The following is a 17269-nucleotide window of genomic DNA, read 5'->3' on the forward strand; positions in this document are numbered from 1 at the left end:
ATAGATTTGCTCTTTATTTTATAATGCCTTCTGTTGAATGGGACTGGAAGGCTGTAACTATGTCTCATCAAGCTCATGTACCTAGCCTACACGTGCACCTGCCCAGTGGCCACTCTCTCTGTCCACTAATATAGACCAGACTAGAATACAGCTCACCTGGCTGGCTTCTCACAAATCACAAGGGTGTCTGCCTGAGCAGGAAGTCCATCAGCAGACTAAATGGGGATGACATTTTTAGCTCCTAGATCCCCCCGTCTCCATAACAACTAAAGAGCAGCCCAGATTTGGTAATGATTTGGAGAAGGGGAGGAGGCTCTGTCTGTTCTCAGCTCATCCCAGATGGAATAATATCATCTCTGTATGGACGTGCTATTTTAATAGCTCTTTCCAGTCTTAATTAAAATGGCTGACACCCCGGGGTCCTGACATCCTAGATGTGGCTAATCCTCACCAAAATATGGCTGTCGCTCTTCTTTTCAGACTATAATTGGATCTGTGCCATATTCAACGTAATCTGTATTATGTCTGTGTAACACAGTTAATAGGAAATTACAAAATTGAGATATAGGCCTAACAATGGTTGAAAAAAGTGATCACTTCTATGTTTTATGAAGTCATATCAACTGCAGCTGCATCATCTGCAACACTGACGTGCTGTCAGATCTGGGCAAAGAGAGGGGAAGGGCAGAAATGAATGAGGTCAAAAGCAGTGAGAGGGGTGACCATGGGTTGTCTATATCTCCTATTATGGTGTGGAGTGAATCGCACTGGAAGTGTGTAAGAGAGAAAGGGGGTGAGGTGAAAATAGGGGGCGGAGGCTCCGGTCCCCCCCCCCCCCCAAGTGTGCACAGCATAGTGCCACTATAACGTAGAGGAGAGAAGGAGCGATGAAGGAGGAGAGGAGGGGCCAGGACACACCAGCCTCCTTTATGTCTATTTTACCTGCTGCACTGCATCTCCAATAAGTTGCTTCCTATTAGGAGGCGCATCAAAGAAAGGATAACATTTACATGTTATAATGAGCTGCTTCACATCTGTTCCAGGTACTAGCTGATATTTACTTAGAGCCTGTGGACTGCACCATTTATCCAGGGGGTAGAGAAAGACATCTAACAGGCTATTTTTTTTCTGAGCATGCGAGCGGGAAAGTATGCTCATGTGAGAGAGGGAACGCCCACTTACACAGACAGGAACCTTGTCTCTCTCTCTTCCTCGTACAAGCTGCAGTCTTCATTTCCTAAATAGAATTTGTCAGTGCCTTCCTCCTACACAGTGCAGACAGAAATAGGACTTGTTTTCTCCTGCATTCACTGCCTGGTGTACCAGTGAAACCAGGTTGCTTGAACCCTAGAAGCGCCTTTCCCTCCCTGCTGCTCCTGAACCTTTTGAGTGGGTCACATCTGTAATGGCTGGTCTCATTGTACTCCAGTCTGATGAGAAAATATAACTAATGTGGTTAGCTGCACACATGTGACAGATGACTCAGATGATAAGACCCAGAGATGAAGTGCTAGGATAGCTGCCGAGTGTTAACTTTATACAGAGTAGGAGCAGAATTACACCTATGGACCATTTCACTGAAATATTGATCTGTCAATCATGCTTCTTGAATCTTGACCAATGCTATTTCATTGTTTTTAAAATTAAAGTATTACTCATTCATACATTTTTAAGATATAGAAGCTAATAGCCTAATATCCTTGGCTCCTTAGTGGTGCAGCAGTCTAAGACACTCCATCTCAATGAAATAGATGTCACTACAGTCCATGGTTCGAATCCAGGCTGTATCACATCTGGCTGTGATTGGGAGTCCCATAGGGCGGTGCACAATTTGAGTTTAATTAGAGACAAGCAGACTGTGTAATGATGAAGTGTCATGTTTATCTGGGAAACTGATGTAATGAATACTACAAGTACTTTATGTAGACGAACCAGTGCCAATTCATTACCCCCCCCCACCCCACCCCCACCCCCACTATGGGATAGGTTCAGTCATGACAGGTCCTGGATCTACACACATAAATGTATCATGCAATACCTGATTCAGACAAAGATAATGTTTCACATATTACGTTCTCTTTGAAATATTAATGGGATATTAACGCTGTATAACTGATTTAATAATTGTGTGTGTGTGTGTGTGTGTGTGTGTGTGTGTGTGTGTGTGTGTGTGTGTGTGTGTGTGTGCGTGTGTGTGTATGCAGGATTCTGGCCACAGCGGGAGCTCACATGAACATCCCAGTGGACCTGCGGACCCTGAGAGCCGTCCGTGTGCTCAGACCCCTCAAACTGGTCTCTGGAATCCCCAGTGAGTACACCACCAGATCACATGTACTGGATGGATGTCCATGGATCTGCTCTGTCTATATATACAGTATATATTTGGAATTCTGTACAGTATATAGGTATCTTTACTTGTTCTTCTGGCGATTGCAATACCTCTGTCCAACCTCAATTTGGAGTCTGTAAAGTTCATCCCTAATGAGTTATTTTGTTGGCAGACCACAACTGAGTCAAACTGAAAACCACTCCCAAAACCACTCCCAAAATGAGTGCTGTCTAAGTGAGAGTGCTGACACTATCTGCTCTAAGTGGTTCCTACACTTCCCATCCATAATTGTTTGGAGCTGTGACTCATTGTTGGCACTGACGAGACATGACGGTTGTCTCTCTATCTCTCTGTGTGTGACCAGGCCTGCAGATAGTCCTGAAATCCATCATGAAAGCCATGGTGCCGCTGCTCCAGATTGGCCTGTTGCTCTTCTTCGCCATTCTCATGTTTGCCATCATCGGCCTGGAGTTCTACAGCGGGAAGCTCCACAACACCTGTCTGCCCATGCCCAATATCCTAGGTAAGACAGAATATGCGTCCCAAATGGCCACCCTATTCCCTTTGTAGTGCACTACATTTTGACCAGGGAATATATAGGAACCATTTGGAACACTCTCAGACAGATCCCCTTACGTCTACAGTAATCCAGGGCACTCAATGTTCTGCATATCAATTTGGGTTGCTTCTGTAGCAGTTGGTGTCACTTTATATGAGGCTGAATCTGTTGTGTTCCGTTTTTTTATACCTTTACTTTCCTTATAGCCTATGCTTGCATAATTAAACACTTAGCTTCATTGAATCTTTTTAAACACCTACATTAATATCGTGCTGAGGTGATCATTAACTCTGTTATATGTAAACATTTCGGGTACATCATCATAAACATTCTTCAAGCTGATCATTTCTCAGCAGGCTTATACTGCGTCTATACAATAAGCAGATTATTATTTTCTGCGAGGCTTCCCTCAGCTGTAATGATAGGCCATACAAACGTCCTGTAATGGTTCACTGTTGTTTCCTTCCACCCGCCCGCCCGGTGTACTGAATGCTGGTCCGGCTGGTAATAGCTGGGTTCATTCCACCAAATCGGTGCCTTGTTTTGGGAAGTGTAACTTCTGTCATAAACATTCTGTCATAAAGAGCACATGTTCAACTTCATAAAAAAAATGTTTTTCCCCCATCTCAAGAGGGTAAATAAAAAAATGACTTTAGTAATTGCCAATTAAGTGACAAATAAAGTAACAGTGTTGACTGTAACAGTGTTGACTGTAACAGTGTTGACTGTAACAGGGTTGACGATTTCTTCTTAAATCAGCCAAAAATCCCCTTATGACAGGGGGAATGGAAGCTTGTAGTACGCCACAGGGAGTGGCAATTGAATGCAAGCTTCACAACAAAATATGAAATTGTTAAAAAATTTCTAGCCTGTCTGTGGGTAACAGGGTTGACATGTTCTGCTCGACCCACTCCGTTTTCCACCACAAAACACCAGAAAATGGCCAGAAAGAGTAGAACCAGCTCACCTGCTTTAACTCTATGATTTGACTAGTAGATGTTCAATGTTTCTTTTGATTTTAGGAATAGAGTCACGATATTAAAAATATAATTAAGTTCACGTAACAGGGTTGACTTTAAAATGAGGGACATATGTAAATGAATCACTAATCATATGAAATAAATAATAATCTTCAGAAATGACTTTCTCTAAGCAACAAAATAGCTAGGGCTTTACAATGATGGTGGAACTTAAGTGGGTTAAAATCTTCCTAGAAGTGAAACAGGGTTGACAAAGGGACATGTCACAATGCTGAATTTTGCACTTTAACAAGCCTTTATTCATATACAAAAATGTATTTATTGAATTCTCCATGTGATCTATATTAAAGGGCAGTTCAATTAATATAACAGACTTTTAAAATTCAATATTGGTGCACAATTTCTACTTAAAATACACAAAAGGCACTCTTTTCTTGGAATGACCCAACTGTGTTACGCAACAGACCTGAAACACACAATACCATGCTTGGCTGCACCTGTAAGTCTAATCACAGCCACAATGACTGCCTATGTAATTAAACCCCACAATATAGCAGCTCAATACCTAGACTAATTATAAAGTCATAGATGTTATTGCCTCGCTGCACGGATCATGTTATAGTTAAGTGGGTTACACAGTTCTATTTACAAAGATCTACATAAAGGGTTAACGCCTGAACGTAATTTGCTATTCAGGTGGTGTGGTCTTATAACAAGCTTACTGTGGGATATGTTCCTTCAGTTTTTCACATGACAGGGATTGAGTTGTCACAGATAGAGAAGATAATGAAATGAACTGTCCTCTCAAATGGGATTTTCAAATAGATTGTCCTCACCTGATGAATACATAAACTCATCTTTTGTTGAGGGTTCAATATCACTCATGGCTTGACTTGGTCACAAAATGTCCTCTGATGTTGACAGACTGTTTCAGTGGATTGCTACATTAAAGAGTTATATAATGCATTCTAGTATTCCTTTACTGCATTTCAAAGATATTAGATTTAATACAATATCTAACTGTATCACAAAAAGAGTGCCACCAACTAGCGATGGATATAGGTACAATCGGCCTGGGCCTTTGGTTAGAAGGGTGAATGACCAGTAGGTACAATCGGCCTGGGCCCTTGGGTTAGAAGGGTGAATGACCAGTAGGTACAATCGACCTGGGCCCTTGGGTTAGAAGGGTGAATGACCAGTAGGTACAATCGGCCTGGGCCCTTGGGTTAGAAGGGTGAATGACCAGTAGGAGACAGATGTACAAAACACACATTTATTACCACACAACAGGCAGAGAGACAGGCAGAGAGACAGACAGACAGACAGACAGACAGACAGACAGACAGACAGACAGACAGACAGACAGACAGACAGACAGACAGACAGACAGACAGACAGACAGACAGACAGACAGACAGACAGACACACAGGAATATGAAGTGGATTGATGGACGAGGTGAAAGTGCTTGTGTTGTCATCCACACACTAACACATGGTTAGGAAGTCCAGGGTAGAGGATTTGTATTTTGTATTTATTATGGATCCCCATTAACTGTTGCCAAGGCAGCAGCTACTCTTCCTGTGGTCCTGCAAAATGAAGGCAGTTATACAATGTTAAAGATATGACAATACATTCATTACAGAATTCACAACACACTAAGTGTGAGCCCGCAGGCCCATACTCCACTACCACATATCTACAACACAAAATCCATGTGTGCGTGTGTGTATAGTGCGTATGTTATCATCAAATCAAATGTATTTATATAGCCCTTCTTACATCAGCTGATATCTCAAAGTGCTGTACAGAAACCCAGCCTAAAACCTCAAACAGCAAGCAATGCAGGTGTAGAAGCACGGTGGCAAGGAAAAACTCCCTAGAAAGGACAAAACCTAGGAAGAAACCTAGAGAGGAACCAGGCTATGAGGGGTGGCCAGTCCACTTCTGGCTGTGCCGGGTGGAGATTATAACAGAACATGGCCAAGATGTTCATAAATGACCAGCATGATCAAATAATAATAATCACAGTAGTTGTCGAGGGTGCATGCCATGTAGTTCTGAGGCATGGTCCTAGGGCTCAGGTCCGCAGAGAGAGAGAGAGAGAGAGAGAGAGAGAGAGAGAGAGAGAGAGAGAGAGAGAGAACATACACGGGACACCGGATAAGACAGGAGAAATATTTAAATCACCCAGAAAATATACCCCTCTGTTTATATCACATACATTATCAAGTATTTCACACATATTATCCAGATACTGACTGTTAGCACTTGGTGGTCTATAGCAGCTTCCCACAATAATGGGCTTTAGGTGAGACAGATAAACCTGTACCATATTACTTCAACAGTATTTAACATGATATCCTCGCTAATCTTTACAGGAATGTGGTTCTGAATATAAACAGCAACACCTGGCATTTCTGTCTTTTCTGTAAATGTTATAACCTTGTATTGCTACAGCTGTATCATCAAATGTATTGTCTAAGTGAGTTTCAGAGATAGTCAGAATATGAATGTCATCTGTTACTAGCAAGTTATTCATTTCATGAACCTTGTTTCTTAAGCTACATATGTTAATGTGGGCTATTTTGAGGACTTTTCTGGGATGCCTGCTTGTTTTCATTGCTTTACTGGGAAGCTTAGCAGAAGTAGATATTCTCATGTTATTTATGTTAGTGCAGGGTAAGCTGCCCACAGTGGACTTCCTACTAGGGCACACAGCCTCAGTGCTAACAGCATGAATCTGGTGCATACAGTAGACACATGATTGCTGCATACAATAGCTGTAGGATCAGCAGAAGCATTCAGAACAACATCAATTAGGTTACTTACATTGTGTCTACCAACGCCCCTAGTATAATGTACATTTGCTAAAGCATTATGATGACTCCATGACACAATGTTAGGGATTAACTGAGCTGGGCTTGGGTCATTGGTCAGGAAATATCCAGTATGAGTGGAGTTAAGGTGGTGAGTTCTTGTGATCTGTCTCTCTGCACCTCTGTGTCCAACTAAAGCACATACTATGTTGGGGGTTTGAGATCCCCACCAGGTACAGCCTGTGATTGGCTGACTAGGTCACATGACTCTAGCCAGGGGAGAGTGTTCTGGAATCAAATCAAAAGTTTATTGGTTGCGTAAACAGATTTGCAGATTTTATCGCTGGTGCAGTGAAATGCTTGTGTTTCTAGCTCTAATAGTGCAGCTGTAGTGTAATGTTTCAGATGATGTCATCATAAAGGTTATGTGGGGACCTCATTGTACAAGGGGGCCTTAGTTACCTGACTATTAGCTTTAGAGAGTCAATTTATTATAATCACACATTGCACAAGTCAAATAGCATATTAATAATGTCATCTTTCAGGAAAGGACTTTTACACAGAGAGTTGCTATTGCTGCTCACTTCATTGATTGAGTCATGCATTACACTATAATCATCATATTGTAGCACTTATTCATGCATCTCCAGTAAATGCGAGTCATTTCTCACAAGTGAGACATTTCTATAAAGTCATCCCATCTCTCATTGGAAAAACACGATTAGTTAGATTGATTTCTGGTTTGCATCCTTTTGTTAAATCTCCAGCCTAGCCTGCGGAGCATTTAATGGACTCTGACTCAATATGGTCATCATGAACCAGTTGAGGAAGTTCATTCTCTCTTGTCCCCCTGTCAGAGAATGAGACGGTGGACAAGTCTGAGTCAGAGTTCCCGTGTGGGGTAAGGAAGTGCCCTGACAAGTACACCTGCCATGACACCTGGATCGGCCCCAACGACGGCATCACCCAGTTTGACAACATCCTGTTTGCTGTGCTCACTGTCTTCCAGTGCATCACCATGGAGGGCTGGACCACCGTGCTCTACAATGTGAGTCACATCTGTTTCTCTCTAACCATGTCCTGTCCTCTGACTGGGGAAAATAGGCCTATTATTTGACCTGGTTATGTCATCCTTTGATACATTGGTTTGATTTTGCCTTTGCTTGGTTGAATTGAATAAACCCTTTGCGTCATTGGGGACACAGACATTGTTGTACCTCTCCTTACCCTAGACACCTATTTTTACCAGTCATTACTTAAACTGTCTGATATTTGTTGTGGGACGCACTCAAACATCCTTTTACAGCTGCTTCCCTGTCCTGTGTTTATGAACCCAATTGATTACACACTGTACTTGAGGAATCAAATGAATGAAGCATGACATATCGATACACACACACACAGCATATAGAGTAGGAGTGTGTCTGTGCCAAGAGAGTAGGGTAATTAAGTGCAGTGAATGGGCTGCAAAGTGAGATCAGGTCAATTATACTCTTAATCTCCCAGTCACCTGCCTCCACTGCCTCACTACTACCCTCTTCCCACTGACCCTCCTTATTTAATCACACTCAATTACATCCTAAACACATGGGCATGATTTGGCTGAGCTGGGATGTTGCTGGCAGACATTTTAAGCTGCTACTATTCTTCGAGTTATCAGTTGCACTCTTTATGCCAGATTGGATGCATTCAGACTGAGAACAATAATCAGTGAATTATCATCAGGACAATAGTGAAATGGGGATAGCATTCAGAAAGTAATTTTAAGTGTGTTGGGACATACAGTACGCTGAGTGTACAAAACATTAGGAACACCTGCTCTTTCCATGACCTAGACTGAACCGGTGAAACCAGTTAAAAGCTATGATCCCTTATTGATGTCATTTGTTAAATCCTCTTCAATCAATATACATGAAGCGCAGGTGACAGGTTAAATTATTATTTGTAAGTCTTGAGACAATTGAGACATGGATTGTGTATGTCTGCCATTCAATGGGTGAATGGGCAAGACAAAAGATTTAACTGCCTTTGAATTGGGTATGGTAGTAGGTGCAAGGCACACTGGTTTGTGTCAAGAACTTTAACGCTGCTGGATTTTTCACACCCAACCGTTTCCCGTGTGTATCAAGAATGGTCCACCACCCAAAGGAAACCCTGCCAACTTGACACAACTGTGGGAAGTATTGGATTCAACATGGGCCAGCATCCCTATGGAACGCTTTCATCACCTTGTAGAGTCCATGCCCTGACAAATTGAGGCTGTTCTGAGGGCAAAACGGGTTGCAACTCCATAGTAGCAAGGTGTTCCTAATGTTTTGTACACTCAATGTACATTATATGTCACGCCCTGACCTGAGAGAGACGGTTTATTTCTCTATGTTGTTAGGTCAGGGTGTGGGGTGGGCATTCTATGGTTTATATTTCTATGTTTTGGCCAGGTATGGTTTCCAATCAGAGGCAACTGCCTATCGTTGTCTCTGATTGGGAACCATACTTAGGCAGCCCTTTTGCCTCCTTGAGTTGTGGGATCTTATTTTTGTTTTCTGTTTTACCTGACAGAACTGTGCGATTTCGTTTCCATTGTTTATTATTTTGTTTTAAGTGTTCTGAGTAAAAATAAATATCAAGATGAACACTTACCACACTGCACCTTGGTCCCCTCATTGCGACGGTCGTTACATTATACTGAGTGCAAATTATTTTGACTGAATCATCTGGAATTTCTGCTCCATGCAGCGGATGATTTCCGATTAGATTCGTGGAAGCTAGTATGAGACTTTCATTCCATTCTGCTTTTCTCTCTCAGATTATGCAAGCAACATGAAATTACTGAGATGATGTTGTTGACACTACAGAATATTGGGATGATTCTTGCATGTCTGATTGTTGCTTCACAACTTTTGATTTCCAATTCATTACACATTCTCTTGGGACTCTCCCTGATCTGAGGGATAAGATACTATCCTATATACTGTATATCCTATATACTGTTACTCTCCCCACCTGCTGCTGCCAGTTGTTCATATTACAGTATACAAAGCATAACACTGCCTCAATATTATACTGTACCTCGATTCATTAAATACAACATGTAAAGGGGCCAGTGGCTAGACTGGGAGGAGCAGTTGTATTAGCGTATCAAGGACCAGGATAAGAGTTTACTCCTCCTGTTCTCTATACATACATCACATTCTGTTTGAGTGAGATGATGTCACCAAGCATTTTCCTCAGCACATCCCAGTACCAAACTACCAATACTGTACCTGGCTGGTGTTATGTTGCAGAAGGCAGTGTCTATTTCAGGAGGAGCGCAGACAGATGGTGTAGTAATTCCCTGATCTGATCATGTGCCTGCCCAACTCAAACAAACTCAATCATGTTACCCTCTACCTCCCTCGGCCAGCTGAATCAATTGTCGTCACTAATGCCTCTTCCCCCACCTCATGCTAATATCACAGTGGAGTAGTTGTCACTGTGAATGTGAAAGGCAGCCTATTGAAACCTCTGATGCTCGTTAATGATGGTGATGCAAAACAATATAATAAAACTTCCAATCCATTCATGCCTAGGGCTGTTAGTAACTGGACATCAGCAGGTGCCAATGTATGGTGAATACCTTCATTTAGAAATAAAAAAACACAACTATGTTGATAGTATAAACTAAAACTGTAACATTTTAAACAAGATAGCAAGAGCATTTTGTTAGCTTGTTCCTCATGATTTTCTTTTCAGAGCCAGAATCAATTAGCTGCCAATCCACGACTGTTGAAGTCCCCTGGCCCTGTGTTGGCAAAAGGACTCCGTTTCGGACACAAGGACATCATTTTATCAAAATACTAATTTGATAATGAAAGTGCCTGGGGGTTTACTACACCGGAGAGCATGCTTGCCATAGGCTATAGCTAGACAACCTCTGGAAACCACTGATCTCACCAGGGGAATCATGCAGTTACAATCAAAGATACCCTGGGATTGAGATTCACAGGAATGTTACCTTAACACATCTTCAGTAAGGTAGTGGAAAATACATTTCATTGATTTTAATTAAAGATGTACTTTTCACTGCTTGACTACCAGCGTAGCACAGTTTATGGTTGCCCTACCCACAGAGCATAGATGCCAGGCCATACTTTCTGCTCGCTGCTTTCATGGTTCTTTATTTCACTTGATGGAAGCAGATTTAGTGCTGCCTTGATTGTATTATGTTGACTTACATTATGGTGAATGGAATTTATTATGGAGTGAAGAAAAACAGTGGAAGGAGAGAATGTGAGTGCTCTGGTTAAAAGGGCCCGCAGACTTTCTCTAATACTGTTTGCTGTTTCATATTCCTTTCTACAGGAACACACACCGTATGCACGTACTCTACACAGACACACACACTCAGTCAAACATACACGTGTACACAGACTCTTACTCATTCAGTAAGTCACTCACAAACAAACCATGCCACCCACTTCATTGCGTTCTGCTAAAACAAATTTGAGTACACATGCTTCTCTTTTCTATTGTTTTCATTGCCTTCTCTGATACAGAATCCAGTTACTGCCGTACCTGATCCACTCTCCCCTCTCATGTTGGCCCAGAGCTAATCAATACTATTTCTCTATGTCTCATATTTAGCACAGATTAACTTGGTTTTCAGGTTCAGATTTTCCAGTATCTACACTATAGTCCTATATTGTGTTCCCGAAGTTCAGATTCAAATTACATTACGGTTTTTGACGAATCATGGACAAGGGAACATGTCACATGGAGGTAGAGAACAGAATAGGCTCCCTGGCCTCAGTAAGTAATAGAGAGATGTGTGTAACTGTGAGACTGGGGATGTGTGTTTGAACTCTGTTTCCTTCCTGTAGTCAGTCAGCTAGCCTTTGCCTAGTTCATGACTGTGGTACATCCTAATAGCTTGTTAAAAACTACCACTGTCTGAACGCTGCTATCTGACAAAGCCCTGAGCTCCCCAAGGTGTAGCAGCACGTAGACAAGGTGGACCACAGGTCAATGGAACAAAAGCCAGTACGTTTTACGCTGGCTTGAGTCAAGAGCTAGTCATAACCATGTTGACTTGTAAGCAATTGCTTGGGATCTTGGTAAAACCACCTTTAGATCATAATGAATAGAAGGGCAGGTTTCTTGTTTTTCACCACATACATGAATAGCACCAGTAATTGAGAGAGCTGTTGGAGATGAGGAATGTTGACACCTGCAGCAACACCTCTGTCCTCTGGCACTCAGGGTGTGTGGAGGGTCTCTGTACTGTAGCCCACACTGTTCACATCTCCATAGGTAGCTCTGCACTGCCTCAACACCCGCCACGGGTTCCTTTCCCACGGCGTCCCATTCTTACTAATGGATAAATCATCTCTGACTGTAGGAAGGAACAGAGCCAGAGACATGCATGTCCATATAGGGCTAAATCCTGTCTTGAGAAAGGACTGTAACTTGTACCTTTGCATAAATCATGCATTGTTGATGATGTCAAAACTTGATTTACACTCATAAATCTCAGGTGTGGAACAACAATGTGGGGCTCCATTTATTGGGTTGGGACAGTGCCTTCAGAAAGTATTCAAACCCCTTGACTTTTTCCACATTTTGTTGTGTTACAAAGTGGGATTCAAATTGATTTAATTATAATTTTTTGTAAACGATCTACACAAAATACTCTATAATGTCAAAGTGGAAGTAAAAACTATTTTAAAAAGTTTATGAAAAATTAAACACTAATATATCTTGATTAGATAAGTATTCAACCCCCTGAGTCAATACATGTTAGAATCACCTTTGGCAGTGATTACTGGGTAAGTATTTCTGGGTAAGTCTCTAAGAGCTTTGCACATTTATTTATTTATATATTTATTTATTCTTCAAGCTCTGTCAAGTTAGTTGTTGATCATTGCTAGACAGCCATTTTCAAGTCTTGCCATATATTTCAAAGCTGATTTAAGTCAAAACTGTAACTAGGTCACTCTGGAACATTCAATTTCATCTTACTAAACCACTCCAGTGTATTTTTCAAATCAAATCAAATTTTATTTGACACGTGCCGAATACAACGGGTATTACATTACAGTGAAATGCTTAGTTACAAGCCCTTAATCAACAAGGCAGTCTTAAGAAAATACCTACAAAAAAATAAAAAATAAAATAAAAGTAACAAATAATTAATGAGCAGCATTAAAATAACAATAGCGAGTCTATATACAGGGGTAGCGGTACAGAGTCAATGTGCAGGGGCACCGGTTAGTCGAGGTAATTGAGGTAATATGTACATGTAGGAAGAGTTAAAGTGACTATGCATAGATAATAACAGAGAGTAGCAGCAGTGTGGCAGGGGGGGCAATGCAAATATTCTGGGTAGCCATTTGAATAGATGTTCAGGAGTCTAATGGCTTGGGGGTAGAAGCTGTTTAGAAGCCTCTTGGACCTGGACTTGGTACTCCGGTACCGCTTGCCATGCGGTAACAGAAAGAACAGTTTATGACTAGGGTGGCTGGAGTTTTTGACAATTTTTAGGGCCTTCCTCTGACACTGCCTGGTATAGAGGTCCTGGATGGCAGGAAGCTTTGCCCCAGTAATCAAATCAAATCAAATCAAATCAAATCAAATCAAATTTATTTATATAGCCCTTCGTACATCAGCTGAAATCTCAAAGTGCTGTACAGAAACCCAGCCTAAAACCCCAAACAGCAAGCAATGCATGTGAAAGAAGCACGGTGGCTGGGAAAAACTCCCTAGGAAAAACTCCTGAGAAAGGCCAAAAACCTAGGAAGAAACCTAGAGAGGAACCAGGCTATGAGGGGTGGCCAGTCCTCTTCTGGCTGTGCCGGGTGGATATTATAACAGAACATGGTCAAGATGTTAAAATGTTCGTAAATGACCAGCATGGTCAAATAATAATAATCATAGTAATTGTCGAGGGTGCAACAAGCACGTCCGGTGAACAGGTCAGGGTTCCGTAGCCGCAGGCAGAACAGTTGAAACTGGAGCAGCAGCATGTCCAGGTGGACTGGGGACAGCAAGGAGTCATCATGCCAGGTAGTCCTAGGGCTCAGGTCCTCCGAGAGAAAGAAAGAAAGAAAGAAAGAAAGAGAGAATTAGAGAGAGCATATTTACATTCACACAGGACACCGGATAAGACAAGAGAATACTCCAGATGTAACAGACTGACCCTAGCCCCCCGACACATAAACTACTGCAGCATAAATACTGGAGGCTGAGACAGGAGGGATCAGAAGACACTGTGGCCCCATCCGATGATACCCCCGGACAGGGCCAAACAGGCAGGATATAACCCCACCCACTTTGCCAAAGCACAGCCCCCACACCACTAGAGGGATATCTACAACCACCAACTTACCGTCCGAAGACAAGGCCGAGTATAGCCCACAAAGATGTCCGCCACGGCACAACCCAAGGGGGGGGGCGCCAACCCAGACAGGAAGACCACGTCAGTGGCTCAACCTACTCAGGTGACGCACCCCTCCCATGGACGGCATGGAAGAACACCAGTAAGTCAGTGACTCAGCCCCTGTAAAAGGGTTAGAGGCAGAGAATCCCAGTGGGAAGAGGGGAACCGACAAGGCAGAGACAGCAAGGGCGGTTCGTTGCTCCAGCCTTTCCGTTCACCTTCACACTCCTGGGCCAGACTATACTTAATCATAGGACCTACTGAAGAGATAAGTCTTCAGTAAAGACTTAAAGGTTGAGACTGAGTCTGCGTCTCTCACATGGGTAGGCAGACCATTCCATAAAAATGGAGCTCTATAGGAGAAAGCCCTACCTCCAGCCGTTTGCTTAGAAATTCTAGGGACAATTAGGAGGCCTGCGTCTTGTGACCGTAGCGTACGTGTAGGTATGTACGGCAGGACCAAATCGGAAAGATAGGTAGGAGCAAGCCCATGTAATGCTTTGTAGGTTAGCAGTAAAACCTTGGCCGAACTGGGCCGTACGCACTACCCTCTGTAGTGCCTTGCGGTCGGAGGCCGAGCAGTTGCCATACCAGGCAGTGATGCAACCCGTCAGGATGCTCTCAATGGTGCAGCTGTAGAACCTTTTGAGGATCTGAGGACCCATGCCAAATCTTTTCAGTCTCTTGAGAGGGAATAGGTTTTGTCATGCCCTCTTCATGACTATCTTGGTGTGTTTTGACCATGTTAGTTTGTTGGTGATGTGGACGCCAAGGAACTTGAAACTCTCAACCTGCTCCACTACAGCCCTGTCGATGAGAATGGGGGCGTGCTCGGTCCTCCTTTTCCTGTAGTCCACAATCATCTTCTTTGTCTTGATCATGTTGAGGGAGAGGTTGTTGTCCTTGCACCACACGGTCAGGTCTCTGACCTCCTCCCTATAGGCTGTCTCATCGTTGTCGGTGATCAGGCATACCACTGTTGTGTCATCGGCAACTTGATGATGGTGTTGGAGTCGTGCCTGGCCATGCAGTCATGAGTGAACAGGGAGTACAGGAGGGGACTGAGCACTCACCCCTGAGGAGCCCCATGTTGAGGATCAGCGTGGTGGGTATGTTGTTACCTACCCTTACCACCTGGGGGCGACCCATCAGGAAGTCCAGGATCCAGTTGCAGAGGGAGGTGTTGAGTCCCAGGGTCCTTAGCTTAGTGATGAGCTTTGAGGGCACTATGGTGTTGAACACTGAGCTGTTGTCAATGAATAGCATTCTCACATAGGTGTTCCTTTTGTCCAGGTGTCAAAGGGCAGTGTGGAGTGCAATAGAGATTGTATCCTGTGGATATGTTGGATATGTATGCAAATTGGAGTGGGTCTAGGGTTTCTGGGATAATGGTGTTGATGTGAGCCATGACCAGCCTTTCAAAGCACTTCATGGCTTCAGAAGTGATTACTACGGGTCGGTAGTCATTTAGGCAGGTTACCTTAGTGTTCTTGGGCACAAGAACTACGGTGTACTGCTTGAAACATGTTGGTATTACAGACTCAGACAGGGAGAGTTTGAAAATGTCAGTGAAGACACTTGCCAGTTGGTCAGCGCATGCTCGAAGTACACGTCGTGGTAATCTGTCTGGCCCTGCAGTCTTGTGAATGTTGACCTTGTGAATGTTGACCTCACATCGTCCAGAACAGCTGATGCTCTCATACATGTTTCAGTGTTACTTGCCTCGAAGCGAGCATAGAAGTAATTTAGCTCGTCTGGTAGGCTCGTGTCACTGGGCAGCTCTCGGCTCTGCTTCCCTTTGTAGTCTGTAATGGTTTGCAAGCCCTGCCACATCCGACGAGCGTCGGAGCCGGTGTAGTACGATTCGATCTTAGTCCTGTATTGACCCTTTGCCTGTTTGATGGTTCGTCAGAGGGCATAGCGGGATTACTTATAAACTTCTGGGTTAGAGTCCTGCTCCTTGAAAGCGGCAGCTCTACCCTTTAGCTCAGCGCGGATGTTGCCTGTAATCCATGGCTTCTGGTTGGTGTATGTACGTACAGTCACTGTGGGGACGACGTCATCAATGCACTTATTGATGAAGCCAGTGACTGATGTGGTGCCATCGGTAGAATCCTGGAACATATTCCAGTCTGGGCTAGCAAAACAGTCCTGTAGTTTAGCATCTGCTTCATCTGACCACTGGTGCTTCCTGCTTTAATTTTTGCTTGTAAGCAGGAGTCAGGAGGATAGAATTATGGTCAGATTTGCCAAATGGAGGGCGAGTGAGCGCTTTCTCTGTGTGTGGAGTAAAGGTGGTCTAGAGTTTTTTTTCCTCAGGGTGCACATTTATCATGCTGATAGAAATTAGGTAAAACTGATTTAAGTTTTGCTGCATTAAAGTCCCCAGCCACTAGGAGCGCCGCCTCTGGATGAGCATTTTCCTGTTTGCTTATGGCGGTATACAGCTCATTGAGTGTTGTCTTAGTGCAAGCATCGGTCTGTTGTGGTATAAGAATATTTTGAGGATAAATACACAACACAGAGTTTGAGAGTTTGAGAGTTTGAGAGTTTGAGAGTTTGATAGGATGAGAGGACGAGAGTACTAATAACTAAATATAGTACTAATGGTCAATAGGGAATTGTAAATCGGAGTTGGGTTTCAGTCCAACATCTGTTTAGAATCTGTGGAATGTCACTCCTGAACTCAGAGCTACATGTGCTATGTTCTGTACATTGAGTCGTGAGCAGGATACTTGTTATTTGGCCATTGGCCAGATGTACTGCAAGGACTTCTGATTGGTCAACCCCAGGCTAGGGTGGGGGGTTATAAATGGCATCCTGTTCCTTTGTTCGGTTGAGAAAAGCTGAGGACAGGGGAGACTAACATCTACAGTTGAAGTTGGAAGTTTACATACATCTTAGCCAAATACATTTAAACTCAGTTTTTCACAATTCCTGACATTTAATCCTAGTAAAAATTCCATGTCTGAGGTCAGTTAGGATCACCACTTTATTTTAAGAATGTGAAATGTCAGAATAATAGTAGAGAATGATCTATTTCAGCTTTTAGTTCTTTCATCACATTCCCAGTGCGTCAGAAGTTTACATACACACAATTAGTATTTGGTAGCATTGCCTTTAAATTGTTTAACTTGGGTCAAACGTTTCGGGTAGCCCTCCGCAAGGGA

At 43.0% G+C, this 17269-nt stretch overlaps 1 protein-coding gene across 4 annotated transcripts in view; it reads left to right on the forward strand.

Moving 5' to 3' along the window:
- The window catches only part of LOC115192489 (voltage-dependent R-type calcium channel subunit alpha-1E-like), a 100453-nt gene that overhangs the window by 39565 nt on the left and 43619 nt on the right, over positions 1–17269 (forward strand). For all 4 annotated transcript variants that reach the window (XM_029751058.1, XM_029751057.1, XM_029751059.1 and 1 more), the window contains exons 4-6: positions 2205–2308; positions 2694–2852; positions 7543–7733. In XM_029751058.1, coding sequence (XP_029606918.1) covers positions 2205–2308; positions 2694–2852; positions 7543–7733 — 454 coding nt within the window. The remainder of the gene's footprint in view (positions 1–2204; positions 2309–2693; positions 2853–7542; positions 7734–17269) is intronic.

Source organism: Salmo trutta, chromosome 4 (genome assembly GCF_901001165.1).
Source record: "Salmo trutta chromosome 4, fSalTru1.1, whole genome shotgun sequence".
In the NCBI taxonomy this organism is placed as follows: domain Eukaryota; kingdom Metazoa; phylum Chordata; class Actinopteri; order Salmoniformes; family Salmonidae; genus Salmo; species Salmo trutta.